The sequence below is a fragment of the Eurytemora carolleeae genome, unplaced genomic scaffold, assembly GCF_000591075.1.
Source record: "Eurytemora carolleeae unplaced genomic scaffold, Eaff_2.0 scaffold723, whole genome shotgun sequence".
Taxonomy (NCBI): domain Eukaryota; kingdom Metazoa; phylum Arthropoda; class Copepoda; order Calanoida; family Temoridae; genus Eurytemora; species Eurytemora carolleeae.
Genome location: NW_019396747.1, coordinates 274,541 through 291,060, shown reverse-complemented (window position 1 = coordinate 291,060; position 16,520 = coordinate 274,541). Strand labels below are relative to the sequence as shown.

Here is a 16,520-nt window from a genome sequence, read left to right as displayed (position 1 = left end):
GTTCAGTGTCAGCAGTTGATATATTGAATTTAGATACATGAGTTCAGTGTCAGCAGCTGAGATATTGAATTTAGATACATGAGTTCAGTGTCAGCAGCTGAGATATTGAATTTAGATACACGAGTTTAGTGTCAGCAGCTGAGATATTGATTTTAGATACATGAGTTCAGTGTCAACAGCTGAGATATTGAATTTAGATACATGAGTTCAGTGTCAGCAGCTGAGATATTGAATTTAATTACATAAAATGAGCTAAACAGAGATTAGAAGAATTCTTTACCAATACATAGATAAGAAGAATGTACAGACTATCTATAATACCAATTATTTTGAAAATATAAAAATATAAAATATAAATATAGAAATAAATGTTGGGAGGTTGTTTCCACTTGGGGTTTTCAGGGTTCTGGGATCACCCCCACCCCCCTCAATTGGGGGAGGGTCCGGGACCCAAAGAATCCCAAACTGTGAAAAACTGGAATACTGCAAAACTATTAAAATAATTTTTTACAATTTTGTAAACCTAAATAAGATTGTATGATGGTGTTTGGCTGCTTATAGTAAACCTAAATAAGGTTGTATGATGGTGTTTAGCTGTAATAGTAAACCTAAATAAGATTGTATGATGGTGTTTGGCTGCAATAGTAAACCTAAATAAGATTGTATGATGGTGTTTGGTTGCAATAGTAAACCTAAATAAGATTGTTTGATGGTGTTTGGTTGCAAAAGTAACCTTTTCAAAATTAAAAAATTAAAAATTCTTAAAAAAAATATCATAAAAATGATGACCTTAGTGATTTTTGATCTAAAGTTTTTGTGATCTAATGAATCTCTGACCTAAAATTGTATTTTGTCTGATATAGGACAACTATAAAGAGATATTTTTAGCTGCATATTTACCATGTCAGTCATTAACAGAATGGAACATTAAGTTCTTAGCTAAGATAGAGTGCACACACTTAAAAGATTGTAAGTTCCATTAATATAAATAAATTAACAAACAGGTTTTTAAAGATCTGAAGGTGCCAAGCCCTACTTGGAATAACATTTTTGGCACTTTAAGAAAAATATATTGGATTTGCAAATCTAAAAAATAAATGTTATCAAATATTTATTCGAGACAACATCTCTAAATGTCAACCAATTCTTCCCCCAGTTTCTCAGTAATCTTTTTAGCAAAGAACAACATATTTTTTAGAGAGTTGAGCTCTGCAATTATTGTACTTTAAACATAATGAGTTAAGTTACTTAAATTATTAATTAACTAGCATGCATTGAAGGTCAAATCTAGCTAATATCAAGATTCTAATACAACAGCGGTCTGTGATTTTATCAATACAATATAGATAACTTTTAAATAAAAATAATTTGATTTTTTAAATTACAAGTTTACAAGTAAATAAAGAGAAGCTGTCTGTTTTCATTGTATTGATATATGCAACATTGACTAAAGACATGGATAGTCAGAACAATTCTCTACAGCACTTTTGTCCACTGGAAAATAAATCACGAATTCACCGTGGTGTTGTTAAGTTTTATATCTGTCCCTGGGGACAAAACATTTTGCTTGTCTCAAGAGACAAAAAATTTCTGGACAACAACTTTTTTGGGAAATCAAATATCTTTCACTCTAAGAAATTTAAATTTTCTTCTAACAAAATTTGTTGGATCATCAAAGCCAAATTCACTTTAGTCGCCCTATTAACCAGGATCACATAGACTAAACAACGGTACGACTGTGACTTTCCAACTAACTAAAATTTAATATAAATCCTTCTGCAACAACTGCTATGAGTAAGAGATGTTATCATTGGAAAATTTATCAGTTAAGCCAACTTAACAAGCGTTTTTACTACTTTGACTTCAATCAAAATATTTTGCAACTCTTCTCAAATTTGGAAATGGTTTGTTAACAGAATTTTGTAAAACCAAAGGATTTTCAAAAAAGGTCAAAAATATTGATACTGATGGTCTAAACGTTTAATATTCCAAACTGAATGGGTTGTTGATGAATATTTCTAACTTAATGGGTTGTTAATGAACAATGAACAAATTAACGAAAAAATGTGCCCACCTCCATCTTCCCTTGGTTTGAAAATATTTAAATAGAAGAAAATAAAGAAAATATCATAAACTTATTATTTTTGGTGAAAAAATCTCTTTTTTAATACACTCTAAAATACTTGATATGATCAAGAGATAGATATAATCCCCTTCTTGGAAAGATATCGTGCATCATGCACAAACCTTTTTTTAACGTTTTTTTAGAAAATTGTTTACAAGCCTTAAAAAGAGGAAACACACTTTCTCATATTCCAATAAGATTTATATTTACCAAATCAATTTTTTTTGTTATTTTAAGTACATATTAGCCAGGCGTTATTGTTATTTGAAATATTTAAGTTGTCCCTAGAATTTTTAAATAATTAAATTTAAAAAAACTTTTTAAACTGTTAAGTACGAGGGGTTTTATTTTAGCTTTTTTTATAGATATATATCTAAATATAATATATTGATTGCAAAAATAGAAGTAAAAATTGTGCTGAATATCTAATCAAAACTGTTAAATATCAAGACAAAAAAAATTATCTCACAAATTCCCACTAAGTTATTGCAGGAAATTAGGGCGCTACGACATATGCTCTAATTCCATTTGCTCTATGGCCATTTGCTCTAGTTCAATTTGCTCTATTAACCATTTGCTCTATAGCTCATGGATAACAACATTTGCTCTATATGTCAATTGATCTATATATGGCTTAATATGTCATTTGCTCTATAAACATGTTTATGACCGACTGGACTCATAAAAGCATAAATGTTGTATCACCATTCTCCATAGTGTCATCTGAGTAGCCAAGAAAACGCTCACCCACACTTGTCAACTTGTACTTCTCTGGAAGGAGTTCCACAGCTTCAGTGAAGGTCTGTGGTGTGACTGGATGCCCACCGTGAGCAAATGATGGACTTTGAAGAACTGATTAAAACTGCAATTTGCGAATTTTCCAAAAAAAAATCCCACATTTCATAGTCAAGTTATGCTCAGGAATTCCAATAAAAGCTATTATATAGTGTATGTTTAGGTTATAGAGCAAATGATGTGTTTAGTCATAGAACAAATGAGGTATAGAGCAGATTGAATATAGAGCATATGACGTATAGAACAAATGACTTGATAGAGCAAATGGAACTAGAGCAAATGGCCATAGAGCATATGGATATAGAACAGATGTTGTAGCGCCAGAAATGAGAAATAAAAGTTGATTATTTTTAAGTTGCAAGGCTTGCAGAAGGAACCCTGATTGAACACTCACCTTTAGCTTTCAAATGTTTTATCTCTTTGCAGACTAATATTTCAATCCTCAAATATTTTATTCAAAAGTTGTCAAATATACATTTTTGAAAACCCTTTTAATTTTTGTTAATTAACAAGTAAAGTAATAGTCCCATTTTTTCATTTAACTTCTGGATAATTTTAAAAAAGGTTACAAAAAGATTAATATCCAAATTAATCAAATTAGAGATATAATCTAGTTATTTTAAAACTCTTTAATGAACAGATTACAATGCTATTGAATTGCAAGGCCTCTGTGCTAATTGTTAGTATCCTAGTATCGGTAAATGGTATGACAATATTGGATGTAGTTGAAAGAAAAACTAAATTATTTGCAAGATTCAAGATTCATCAAAATCAAGATGCTCAAAAAATAATTTCATGGTTTACAAGGAAAAGATAATATTTTAAAATATAAATTTAGAAATTTAAAATCTAAAGATTCCAATCATAATTAGAAAACGAAAATTCAAAATTCAATATCTTTCAAGAAGTGAGCCAAGTGAACATTGCTTGAGAATCTATGTAGGGTATGTATTGTTGTTAATTGTTTTGAATAGATTTTAGAAAAAGTTTTATAAAACTTCAAAGATTTCAAAACTGTATTATGTTAAACTTATATTTTATTAAATTTAGCAATGTCTTTGATATGCTCATAGTTTTCATCATTATTGAATCGTTGTTTGGTTGTTTTTTACTTATAGCGTAAGATGAACTAATATTTAGAAAACACAATTAAAAATACATTCACTTTCTTTACACTTTGCTAAATTTTAACCATAAAAGAAAAAATAAACCAAAAATGACCCAAACATGAACGTCCCTAAGGTACATCACTATATGTATTGTATCACTTATATGTATTGTTTTAAATCACTAACCTTATCTTTAAGCAGATTTACAGAGATGTTAACCAAAAATCAAATTAATTGAATTAATCAGGGCCTAGTTATTTAAATTCTCTATTGTTCTCTAGTGCCCTCTTCTCATGGAGGGTTATTATAAATTATGCTTATACTCTCTTTAAAACACAAATATTAGGGTTTAAAACAAGATTTTCATCAAAGAAAAAAACAAATTGCAGATTGGATAGAATCGGTGACCCAGGAAACTGGGATCAGCATATCATTGTTGAAGATGTTTCTAACCTAAAAGATCATCTGAAGGTTAAAGATATAACCACTAAATGTGTCTTTCTTATTGCAAACAAGGTAAATTTGTGAGATCATAATATTTTGAATATTTATTTATAGTAAAAATAATGATTTTATTGAGGAAATGTTGCCAACTGATGTCAAGTATCTTGGATTAGAGCCAACTCTCATCTTTTTTTATCAAAGCTATAATCATTTGAATCCTTTTCAGCATGGGAAGCAAAAATCAAATGTTTGATAAATATATGTTAACACCTGTAAGCCTAATATATTTTATTGAATAAAGAAAAACTATTTGTAAAGGTAGAAGGTTCTAAAAAGTGGGACATTCAAAAGAAAGCTCTTCCAGAAAGTTCATATTTTTTCTTAGTTTGCTACACTTCTATGTGAAAAAGGCTTAAGGGTTCTAAATATATCTTTCTTGGTCTGTAAAACATTTTTTCATTTTTTCAAGGTAATTGTTGTTTAAATGCTCTCAAAAGTATAAACATCAGAAATATTAGAATTTTGGTTTCCATGTCAGATTACAGATATGTACAGCTGACCATGGGTTCAAGAAAATTTGAGTACAGGTGAGAATGTTCATTAACAAAAGCCCAATTGAAAAATTTTTTGATTTAGAGACCTGTTTGGACAGATTTATGAAGGGGCTTGGATCCCTTTTCGTGAAACTGTAGTTTTTAAATTAGATTCAGAGAATAAGATGGACCAATGTCTGAATCACAATATCAGGTTTTTAATACCTTAAAAACTAGCAAAAGAAGTAGAAAAGGTTTTTAAAACTTCAATAAAATGTTCAGTTTGATAGCAAATCTTCACTTCTACTCTAATATTTAGGATTGCATACAACAATTATGAACCCATGTTGAAATATAATGACAATAAGTTAGACCTTGCTACATATGAAGGATATTTTCTACATGCTTTTATTGGTAAATTTTTATTTTTACAGTAATGGTGAAAAACATATTTTCATGGTTTAAAGAAAAAGACTAAATCTATTGTTTAGAAAGATATGAATTAATGACAGAGTTTATTTTTGCTAATGATTCATGGGGAGTAAAAAATACCTCAACAGGAACCTGGCCCTTTGGTGTAGTGTCACTGGTAATAAAAATCACAAATGCTACTGTTTCCGAAATTACATTTTATTGTTTTAAGGTTGGTTTTGGCCATGCAGACCTTGGAACGGGTTTCATATCTTATTCTTCAGAAAGGTATATTTTGGGCTATTCATACTTAACAGTTTGTTAAAATTGAAATTTAAATTTCAGGCTTGAATTGATATCTTATACACATCCAGTTGGACTTGACGATGTTCGCTGGATAACTAAGGTTATAAAATCTCTACCTACAGCATCAAGAGATTATTTTGTCTGTCAATGACAACTTTTATAAAATACAGAAATGAAATGACAGCAAGCGATAATTATTTGATGTAAAAAGGAAGTGACTACTCGCCACATTCTCTATTTTGCTTACTCTCATATCTATGCAACCTAATATTGTAGATCTTTAGAGCAAAATAAAATGGAAAGATCAATTATTTACTAGTATACATAACGATGAAAAGATATTGGAATTGCAGTGTATAAAATTATGTGTTCAATGACTTTAAATCAAGGCTAAGGATTTCGCAATACTCCTGATGTATTTTTGCAAACAAGGAAATTTAACTCATCTTATTAAAGAAAGCTCAATTATTTGAAGGCAATTTTCAGATACATAGAGATTGACTAATTTTTTCGCAAAAATAAAAGTAACACAATTGATTCCTTTTAATTCTCAAATTTTTCACTTGTAATTAGTTTAGATTTAACTTGGTTTGCATGGTGAGTGTGTATTATATTTGTGTGCATGACAAAGCAAAAAATACTATTTTGTACTAATTCATTTGAATGAAAAAAATTTCATCAAAATGTTTAGTTCCCTGGGAAGAAGTCTCCAATGAACAACATAATTAAGGTCAGAATTCAATTTTTACTTTTATATGAGAGAAACCCTCAATATATTTTCAATGCTTTTTGAATCTTATAAATGCTGAAAAACTAGGTCTTTGATAGATATACTTGGATAGGTATTATAGTAAGGTAAATATATTATACATATTATAAAATATACAGTTTATAGTTTGCAGTTTTAACAATATAATTTAGCACTGTAACAGCCAGCATTGTTCTTTTGGGTGTTGTGAATATATTACGCAATCTTGGATTTAAGCAGGTTAAGCTTTTCTTTCAAAATACCTTATTTAAAAATCAGTTTTCCACTTATATTGTTACCACTGTGCCTTTTCTGATACAATTTTGAAGGGAATCATATATTTGGCGTATAGTCCTGGTTTGCCATACTTACTCTGTAATTGTACTGTACAGCTTGCTGTACTTGTAGCTGGCTAACAGTTGGACTGGTTCTTGAAATGAACAGATGCTCTCAGTGCCGAGGCAAGAAGAGTGTACCAATAACACAATTAGTGTACCAATCTGTGTTGAACCTTCTCATTGACAGTTCTTAAAGTGTCTATGCATTATTCATTTAAGTTTATTGAACTCGTTAATAATAAAAACAAAAACAAAAACAAAGCCCTGCATGGTTGTATTTTTCATTATTACTTTGAAAAACAAACACAGGTAATAATATTGGAAAGCTCTTGTGATCTACTTTTAGAATCTGCAAAAAAAATTGTAAATTTGCAAAAATTGAATTTTTTTATTGCAAAATCCAGTTATATAGTAAAAATGTTTTTGAAAAATTTGTCCAATAAATGATATATTATACATTTTTGAAAAGCCCTTGACCATGCCATTTAAAATTTGCAAAAAGTTTTGCAACATTTTAAATAACCTGATTTTTAATCAAGAAAAACTAAAAATGTGCAAATTTCCTTTGACAGGTTGTTTGCAAAAAATTTGCAATTTTTTCATTCAGGCAGTGTGCCTGAGGACTCAGGCAGTTAGTATTAAAGCCCGCTATTAGGCCAAAAGGGAGGGGTTTGGGTATGTGGGAAAAGTCAGAAAATTTCAACAGCCTCAGACCAATACTTTTTGAGTTAAGTAAAAAAAAACTACAGGGGGGGTCAAATTGCCCCCCCCCCAGCAGGAATAGGGTTAATATTACCTCACTAGCTTAATTTTTCTTGTTTGTAGCCTTAACATGTACATTTTTAAACTTTAATTTCATTGATTATAGTTTCAAGGTTTTCAGAAGTAATGGACAAAATATTTGTTGATTTTTGTTTGAGAGCTTGAAACCTTTGGATCACTGTACTTGCAGTCCTGTGGATTAAATGCAATCCCCCGGAACACTTAAACATCTTTAGAGATCAAGTTTTTCAAATTAGCCTTATTTCACATAAAAGTTAGCTTATAACTTTATTTTTAAAATAATAGAAACTTCTTAGGTCGTCTTACAATGTTCTTTAGCGATACCCCATGTTTTGAGGAATTTAACGATGACTGCTGGAGTGCCAGGAAAGAAAATGAACTTCCACAGCTTACCTCAATATAAAGATTAATATAGTGTGTCCAAATAAACATGATATTAGAATTGTATTGAATAATTTTGAAGTTCGAAAGTGGATATTAAAAAGTTGAGTTTTTGCAACTAAATCCCTAAATTCCCTATAACTTTGCAACCCGAATTCAAGTTCAATGATAATTTTTAAAATCTAATTTTGATATATTCTAGGTTTACACAACATCAGGTTTCAAAGATATCGAGTAATTAGAAAATGTGAGATTCTGTGAATTCTTAGTTCCATATTTGAATATTTCTAAACAATTTGAATGTGTCAAAACCAATTTTAGTTTGAAAATTGGTTTTCTGATATACTACTTCTATTGTAAAAAAAATAATAAAAAATTTAATAAAGATATAGAAATAAGTTGTCCGTGCTTTTAATCAATAATTGATTTTGTTCATATAATGATATTTAAACTATGATATTTCATATAACATTTATAATTATATTACCTTTGATGAGCAAGTGAAGAAAAACGCAGGAAAATAAAAAACTAAAGATTTTCATTTTTTTCATTGGGAGAATTATAATCTGGTTTTTTACAATATACAGGGTGTTACATTTAACATGAAAAATGAACAATGACTTTGGTCTTGTTCGTAGCTGTCTGTTAAATCAAAATTATGCATCGATGAAGGCGAAACAATTTTTATAGTATTCCAGTAGGTTGCCCAATCTATGAAAATGGTCAAGTGTGTGCAAGGTACGTCTTTATGAGTGAGAAAAGCAAACTTGTTTGGTTACATAAAAGGATTTCACAAAAATTGAGTCTTAGCTACAAACTCTGAGTTTCTAATCCCTATCTCTTTGCAACACATTGTAGTAGACCTTATATATTTCAAACTATGAATTTTGTTTGATCAAATAAAAATAAGAGGTTTATACCATTAGGATGCAAAATTATAGCAGTTTTAAAATCTGAGTTTGTTTCAAAGGCTCAATTTCATTCTTTTATAATAGGTCTTGAAGGTGTGTTCCATAATATACAAGAATATAAAATGAAATTTTTACTTTTTTATACACATTTTTATACATATTAAAGAATAAAAGTAAAAAATGTTGATAAAAAATAATGAAAAGTAAAAAGTTAAAAAAAGTAATAAAAAAGAAATGTGAAAAAAATGAAAAGTAAAAAATAAAGAAAAGTAAAAAATAATGAAAAGTAAAAATAATGAAAAGTGAGAAATAATGAAAAGTAAAAAATAATGAAACGTAAAAAAATGAAAAGTAAAAATAATGAAAAGTAAAAAATAATGAAAAGTGAAAAATAATGAAAAGTGATAAATTAAGAAAAGTGAAAAATAATGAAAAGTAAAGAATAATGAAAAGTAAAAAAATAATAAGAAGTAAAAATAATGAAAAGTAAAAAATAATGAAAAGTAAAAAATAATGAAAAGTAAAAAATAATGAAAAGTGAAAAATAATGAAAAGTAAAAAATAATGAAAAGTAAAAAATAATAAAAAGTAAAAAATAATGAAAAGTATAAAATAATGAAATATTTTCCTGATAGTACTAGCGATCAAGATAACACCAATAATATCTAAATGATAGAACTCAACCATACTCAGATAACGATTTCTAAAAAAAATAAAAACTTTTAAATGGACTGTAGACGTCAATCAAGACACATTTCAATTATTAAGTGGTAATTGAGATTGACAATGGTTAACCTTAAACCTAAGTTTGATCAAGATTAAAGAGTTTAAAAAAAAAATTGAGTTTCTGCTACAAACTCTGCTTTTCTAATCCCTATATCTTTACAACTCACCGTTGTAGAATTTAAATATTTCAAATTATGAATCATGTTAGATTAAATAACTGAAGTTTGAATTATCAAAGGTTAAAACCATCAGGTTACAAAGAAATATTTGAGATTGTGGCAAAGACGTTTTTCCATTATCTATAAAAAAAATGTTTTAATTGTTTCTGTAGTAAGTGCAGGGTCAATGATTAATCAATGAATGTTGTAATTTTAATTTCAAAATTAATTTTGTAATTTATTGATACTCATGGTAAGGCTTCGTGAAAATTAATTTATTTATTGATTGATTGATTGAAAGTTTAGCTATACCTGGATTTAAGATGGTTAGCTCCGTTGTTTCTAATAACATGATCCACCCAGAAAAGAGATTCCTGTAATGATCAAAAATATTTACTTTTGAAAATCAATGTTCGAAGGGAGTTTTTTTTATGGAAAATCAATGTTGGAAAAAGTTGATTACAAGATGGGGGCGGGGGTTTCTGGACATAAGGCTTTGAATCATAATATTGAAATAGATACATGTACGTTCAACAGTGAATTATTCAAAATACGGAAAATTTACGCAGTTTGAATAATTTTTTTCATCTTTGAGAAATATTATCATATGACACTTAGCTGTTTGTCCCTTAAACAAGACTCAATTACTTTTTTATTTCAAATACACCCCCCCCCCCTTATTCAATCCCCTTTTTCATTCTCCCCTCGTTTTTGAGCCTTCCTTTATCCATCCTTAGGTTCATTTTTCTCATCTCTTTCTGCTTACACATCCCCCCTCATCTGGCAGAAAATAGATAAAAGAAAGATAGAAATAAAAGAAAGTAAAAGAAAAATACTAAATGCATTTATCACTCCTTCACTTTTATTTATTTAAGCTTAACTTGTTGCCCTTTTACCAATATTATTATTATTTCTAACTATTAATGAAGACACTCATTGATTTTGGTACACTTATCCTGATTTCCAGACTAATCATTGGTAGACTCTTCTTGCCTCGTACAGTGCTGTTTCTTAAGAACAGTGCAATTATTCTTAACATTAATATTTAAACTATAAGAACCATTTTAAATTAATTGTAATTTGCTTTCTTACAACAAAGCTTTTTTCATTTACGGATTTTAAAAGAGACTTTAACAATTTTTTATAGCCAGACAACATAAGTGCTGCACTTATACCCTTGAGTCTAATGAATGCTGAGCCAATGCCTGATTGGTTTCTGGTATCAACAACGCGAGGTAAAGAAAATTTTTCCAATTCTGATTTAAATTTAGCCTTTCATTATTTTAAGCAAACGAAGATATATGCTTAATAAAAAACAATATATGTTTTACATATAATTTAAAAGAATAAAAGATAAAAATGGAGAAAAGAAATTCTAAAATTTGTTGAGTGACCTCTTACAAGCCAAAAATAATGAACTTGAATAACTAATAAAATCCTTATCCAACACTACACCCACCAATAGGCCCATAGTGAACAGTAAAAGCAGTCATACACATAACCCGAAACTACTTTAATATGATTTTGATTAAAATCTTCAATTTTTTATTTGATTCACCATTATCAGAAAGTTGCCCAGGACAACACTCACACATTTACAAATATAATATTTTTGCTTAAAAATATAGATTAAACATTCTAAGGATAATTCTATAAAAACTTAAATTTTTTGGTGTTGAAAATATATATGATTGAAAAGTAATAAAAACACAAAGTTTTTCTGCTTGATCTAAGTAATTTTAAATTTTTAAGACAATAACAGTTTTATAATGAAAAATTTCTGATTGATTGTGTCTGACTGCAGAGAGTATACAATTCAGCGAACACTAGTTTAAAAGATTTAATCTAAGCGTTTTTCAGTTTATTCTGGGAGTATCCTTATGTTGGTTTGGGGGCTTTGCTCTGCTGTTCTGACATACGCCTTTTCTGGAAATTTAAGGTAGAATTTTATTTTCAACTTTCAATTTATTCTGGTTTAGTTAGGTTCTTGACATTACACTAATTATATATTTAACCCTTTTTAACTTTACCTTTTTATTTAACAGCTTAAATCATTTGTTTTGAAATCTAAACCTTCAAAATTTTGCACAAAGCTCACTCACGCAGCTTTAAATACATCATGTATCATTTCATTTTTATTAAGCATTTCTGAAACTAAGTTAATGGGAAATAAACTCACTTGGGTTTAGAGATTATCGATGATGCAGAAGCATACTGCCAAAGATTTTCAAATCTAAGATTATCACTTGTTTTCAAGATCTTCAAAGTTTGTGACCTTAATCATTTCAGAGCGATGGTTCTTACTCCAGCCTTTGAAACTCCAATTGATACTGCTCAACAAATTGTTGAAAACAATCTGGTAACTACCCAACAACAATATTAAAAGAAACCCTAATGTAACCCAACTTAGGGAAATGATTTTTCATTGCTATAATATGTTCTTTAGAAATACGTACTAACAGTCTAAGGATAAAAAATGTAAGACCTTCCTATAATTCTGTTAATGAATTCATTCAAGTTATGCAATTCATTAAATAAGGGGCACTGAGCTTTCAGAGGAAATGTGTTAATAGTTTGCTCATAATGTTATTGAACATGCTGTACACATTTTGAAATCAAGTGATATGAATATTTTTGAGATATGTCTGATATTATGTTTAAAATTCTAAACATGATGTTCTGTCTGTGAATGAAATTTCAGGGTTTTAGTGCAAGAGTAGATTTTGAGTCTTAATTGCTTTTAATTGAATAATGTTTTCTTTTAACAATTTTTACATAATCTATATATAAATTTGGCTTGTCTGTTTGTCTGTTTGTCTGTCTGTCTGTTTGTATCCAATAAACGTCAAAACGGCTGAACCGATCGGGCCCAAATTTTTTGTGGGACATCNTTAAATTCTTGAAAATTCGCGAATTTTTTTTTAAATCCGCCAAATTCTTTTCTTCTTTGTTTTGAAATTTAAACAAAAAGAACATGTTCACAATTTAAATAGAAGATGGGCGTGAAGCGCCCTAAAAGCCCAGAAAGAAGGACGCAAAGCGCCTTGAGTTTCTTTAAATTTATATAGAAAAAATTTTGCAATTATCACAAAATCATGTGCATGCAAAATTTCATAAATCAGTTTTATCTCTATATTTACTAGATGGCTCAAATGGGTCCAACCGATCTTGTATACAGTATTCTTAATTCCTCAAGTAATCCCTGGCAAGTTGCAGTTCTTGATAACACTATACCTTGGACAGATTGGGTAAAATTTTGCAAGATTTTAGAAATATTTGAATTTTAAATAATCATAGACTTAAATATAATTTAAGCAAATGTTTTGCTCAATTATTAGTCAGAAAGGATAGAAATGACACAGTCTGGAGTTGTTGTTACTTATGGTACAGAGGTATGCAGTTCTGAAGAAAAAAATAACAAATTTCAATGAAATTTTGTTTAAATATTTTATTTAAAATAAAAATCAAAGAGTTCAAAATATCTTCCAATTCCAAAAAAAATATTATTTTAGAATTTGATTGTGAGTTTTAGTTTTAATCTTTATTTTTTTCAGGATTATTTCCTGAACAGTGTTAAGAAAGATCCAACTTTATCAAAGATGAAATCTCCGGTTTTCTATGTAAGTAAGGTATGTATAACAATCTAAAACGCAGCTTTAGCTAGAGCTGATTTTTTTTATTACCACAAACAGGCTGGGGGGTTTGATACATCCCTCACCAGTTTTCTTTCCTAGCTCTCTCATTTTTGACATGATCACCTTTAAAAGGTAGGGTACAGGATGGTAAAAAGGCCAGTCCATGTAAAAAATCTAAAATAACCTATAACTTTTTTGATATAAAAACTATCTAAAAACTTCATTTTTAAACAGCCCTTGAAACATATGTAAAATCATGTGCCCATCTTATTGTTTGTTAAAAAACCGAAAAAAAATTTTTTAAAACTTTTTTAAAACTATTGAAGTTAGTGGTCTACTTTTTTCAATGAGCTTGCCTTGAAAAATTATAAACATGCATTTCAACCCTTATCTTTATCTCTATAAAGGTCTTTTTCTATGGGGTGGGGGGCCTGGGATGCCCCCTCCATGCTATACACAGATTCAGACCCCCAGTTTTTATAGTGATAAAATTATCTCAAAAAATATGTTTTGATTTCTAACCCATCAAAACAAATAAAAATATAAAAACATATATTTTCATTGTTCTAACTGAAATTTAGTAATTTGTGTTAAAATCATAATAGAAATGCTCAATGTTACACAGCAAAATATCCCCAAGAAAGCAAAAAGAAGAAAAGTCATTTAAACATCATTTTTATTTTTATTTTTGGTAAAAGCAAAAAAGAAATCACTAAGTTTTCCATCCTGAAACAAAATTAAACTAGATATTTAGATATTTAAATTGAAGTATAGTTTAGTATTGAAAATTAACTAAATAATTTTAGGAGGCAATAAGAGTGTATTATGCAGGGTGGATTTTGCAAAAAAACTCAAAATGGCAAAACTTCTTAGATAATCATATTCTTATTTGTAATCAGGTAAATGAACAAGAATCAGATGATTAAGCTTCAGCAACATTGATGATATTATTAGAACAAATGAATGTATTAATCTACATATATATCAAGTTGTAATTAACTGTTTGGGTGTTTGTTTGTTTGTATCCAATAAACGTCAAAACGGCTGAACTGATTGCGCCTCAATTTTTTGTGGGACATCACATGGCCACAGGGAAGGTTTATAAATGATAAAAATTTTAAAGAAATGTGTTTTAAAGGTTTTTAACTTTGTAAAAAAAATTATATCCTTGAAAATCCGCGAATTTTTTTTAAAATCCGAAATTTTTTCTTCTTTGTTTTAAAATGGAAACAAAAAGAACATGTTCTCAATTTAAATAGAAGATGAGCGGGAAGCGACATAAACGCCTAGTGAGCTATAATATTATAGCTTTTTTCATAGTTAACAAAGATCCAGAGAGACGCTTTGGTAGTGCAACATTTACACTTGAAATGAAAGCAACATATCGGGTTCATTTAATCGGTGTTAGACTAGAAAGCTAATCATACATTTTAAGACTTGTTCTGTAAATAAACAAAATTAAATCTTGTTAAGGCTGGATTTAGTGTAAAGATTAAAAACTATTTAAGAGAAGTTACAGATGAAGATAATAATTCACAATCACAAGGGGTAAGAATGCATTTCTTTATAAAAACCCCCTTCAAATATTTGCCTACAAATATTTTCTTTAAAAGCAATTTTCAATATTTTTATGTTCATGATGAAGGAGAAAATGAGAGTTGAACATGTTGCAGTAGCTTTTATCATTCTTGGAATAGGATTAATTTGTTCCACCTTAGGGATGGATTTTTTAGATTGATCAATCAAAAAAAGTCTTGTCTTGACTTAAAACTGATCTTAGGGTCAAATCAATTATATGTTAAAAAAAATCCATTATTTTTAGCTTTCACTTTTGAGATCTTCAGAGTTTTGGAGAAAAAAAAAAAAAAAATTAAATTTTGTAATTTTTATTTTCATTTAAATAAAAAGTTTTAAAAGATTTATTAACTGAATGTGTTATTATCCAGTAGAGATTCAAACTGCTTAATACAATAACAGATAAAAACTATGATCTGTGGTAGGATTTCTCAAAACTATGATCTGTGGTAGGATTTCTCAAAACTATGATCTGTGGTAGGATTACTCAAAAAAGATATAAGATTTATTCATACTTTTAAGACAGCTGCGCAAAGTTAACAAATTATCTAAAAAAAGCCCTAAGTCTAAGCCTGGGTAGCCAGGTCGATACATCCCTTTAACTTATTATGCTTTTAAGGCATTCAGGTAGGGTTGTTAATCGTTTTTGAAAACGAATGTTAAAGGATCGATTTTTGCTTCGTTTTTCAATCGTTTTCAAAAACGATCGTTTCGTTTTCGGAAAAAAACGACCCTCTCAATTTGAAATTTTAGAAAATGAATAACTATCGTTTTTTAAAACGATCGTTTTTATAAAAATGATTTGCGACCGTTTTTTATACGATTGTTTTTTAGAAAATGATTGCTTTTGAAAACATTATTTAAAGGTTGTCATTAATATTCGTTAACAAAGGGTTGACGATAAATATCGTTAATGAAACGACAAACTTTATAAAACAGTCGTTTTTAGAAAAAACGACTGTTTTAAAAAAAATTACATGCAACTTTATTGAATGTTGTCTTACATTAAGTTAAACAGTTGTGGAGGAGCTAAAACTTCTTAATATTTTCTTTAAAAACTAGTTAATGATAAGTACAGGTGCCCTTCAGGTTGGTATCCTCTCTTAGTTAACAATCATTAATGAATCAACAGATTAACAATAATTAACAAAGGGTCGTCGTTAACAATCGTAAACGAAGGTTTGATTTTAAAAATCGTTTAGGAAGGGTCCAGGTAAATGATCGTTAACAAAACAACGAGTTTTATAAAAAAGATAGTTTTAAAAAACGATAGTTTTTTAAACGACCTTTTTTAAAATACGAACTTTTTGAAAAAGCTATCATTAACGACAACCCTTTGTTAACATAATTTTCAATATTTTTTTTCAAAAACGATAGTTTTTGAAAAAGCGATCGTTTTAAAAAAAATAATCGAATAAATGACGGTCACAAATCATTTAAAAAACGACCGTTTTCTAAAACGATCGTTATTCAAAATGAGTGGGTCGTTTTTAAAACGATCGTTTTTTTCAAAAACGAAACAATCGTTTTTAAAAACGATTG

General features: G+C 28.7%; 1 protein-coding gene and 1 long non-coding RNA gene across 2 annotated transcripts; both read left to right on the top strand.

Annotated features, from left to right (window-relative positions):
- Positions 1–3,818: 3,818 nt before the first annotated feature.
- Positions 3,819–4,932, top strand: LOC111708154 (uncharacterized). The gene is made up of 3 exons (XR_002766597.1): positions 3,819–3,864; positions 4,419–4,545; positions 4,610–4,932. It is a non-coding gene; the product is annotated as an uncharacterized LOC111708154 (long non-coding RNA).
- A 6-nt stretch (positions 4,933–4,938) lies between these two features.
- On the top strand, positions 4,939–15,141 carry LOC111708160 (uncharacterized). The gene is made up of 18 exons (XM_023481451.1): positions 4,939–5,060; positions 5,110–5,220; positions 5,326–5,420; positions 5,498–5,595; positions 5,650–5,705; positions 5,763–5,823; positions 6,415–6,453; positions 6,541–6,578; positions 6,645–6,711; positions 10,916–11,003; positions 11,629–11,707; positions 12,058–12,127; positions 12,912–13,016; positions 13,107–13,160; positions 13,323–13,397; positions 14,210–14,302; positions 14,877–14,951; positions 15,049–15,141. Exons 1-18 carry the CDS (start codon positions 5,005–5,007, stop codon positions 15,139–15,141), a joined length of 1,353 nt encoding a protein of 450 aa, XP_023337219.1. The 5' UTR covers positions 4,939–5,004.
- Positions 15,142–16,520: the final 1,379 nt, after the last annotated feature.

What these genes read in the sequence shown, in the direction of transcription:
- LOC111708160 (XM_023481451.1), top strand. Translation starts at nt 5,005, where the DNA reads ATGTCAGATTACAGATATGTACAGCTGACCATGGGTTCAAGAAAATTT. An exon ending in TGGATAGGTATTATAGTAAG is followed by an intron (nt 6,579 to 6,644) that starts GTAAATATATTA and finishes AATATAATTTAG; the next exon opens with CACTGTAACAGCCAGCATTG. An exon ending in ATAATTCACAATCACAAGGG is followed by an intron (nt 14,952 to 15,048) that starts GTAAGAATGCAT and finishes TTCATGATGAAG; the next exon opens with GAGAAAATGAGAGTTGAACA.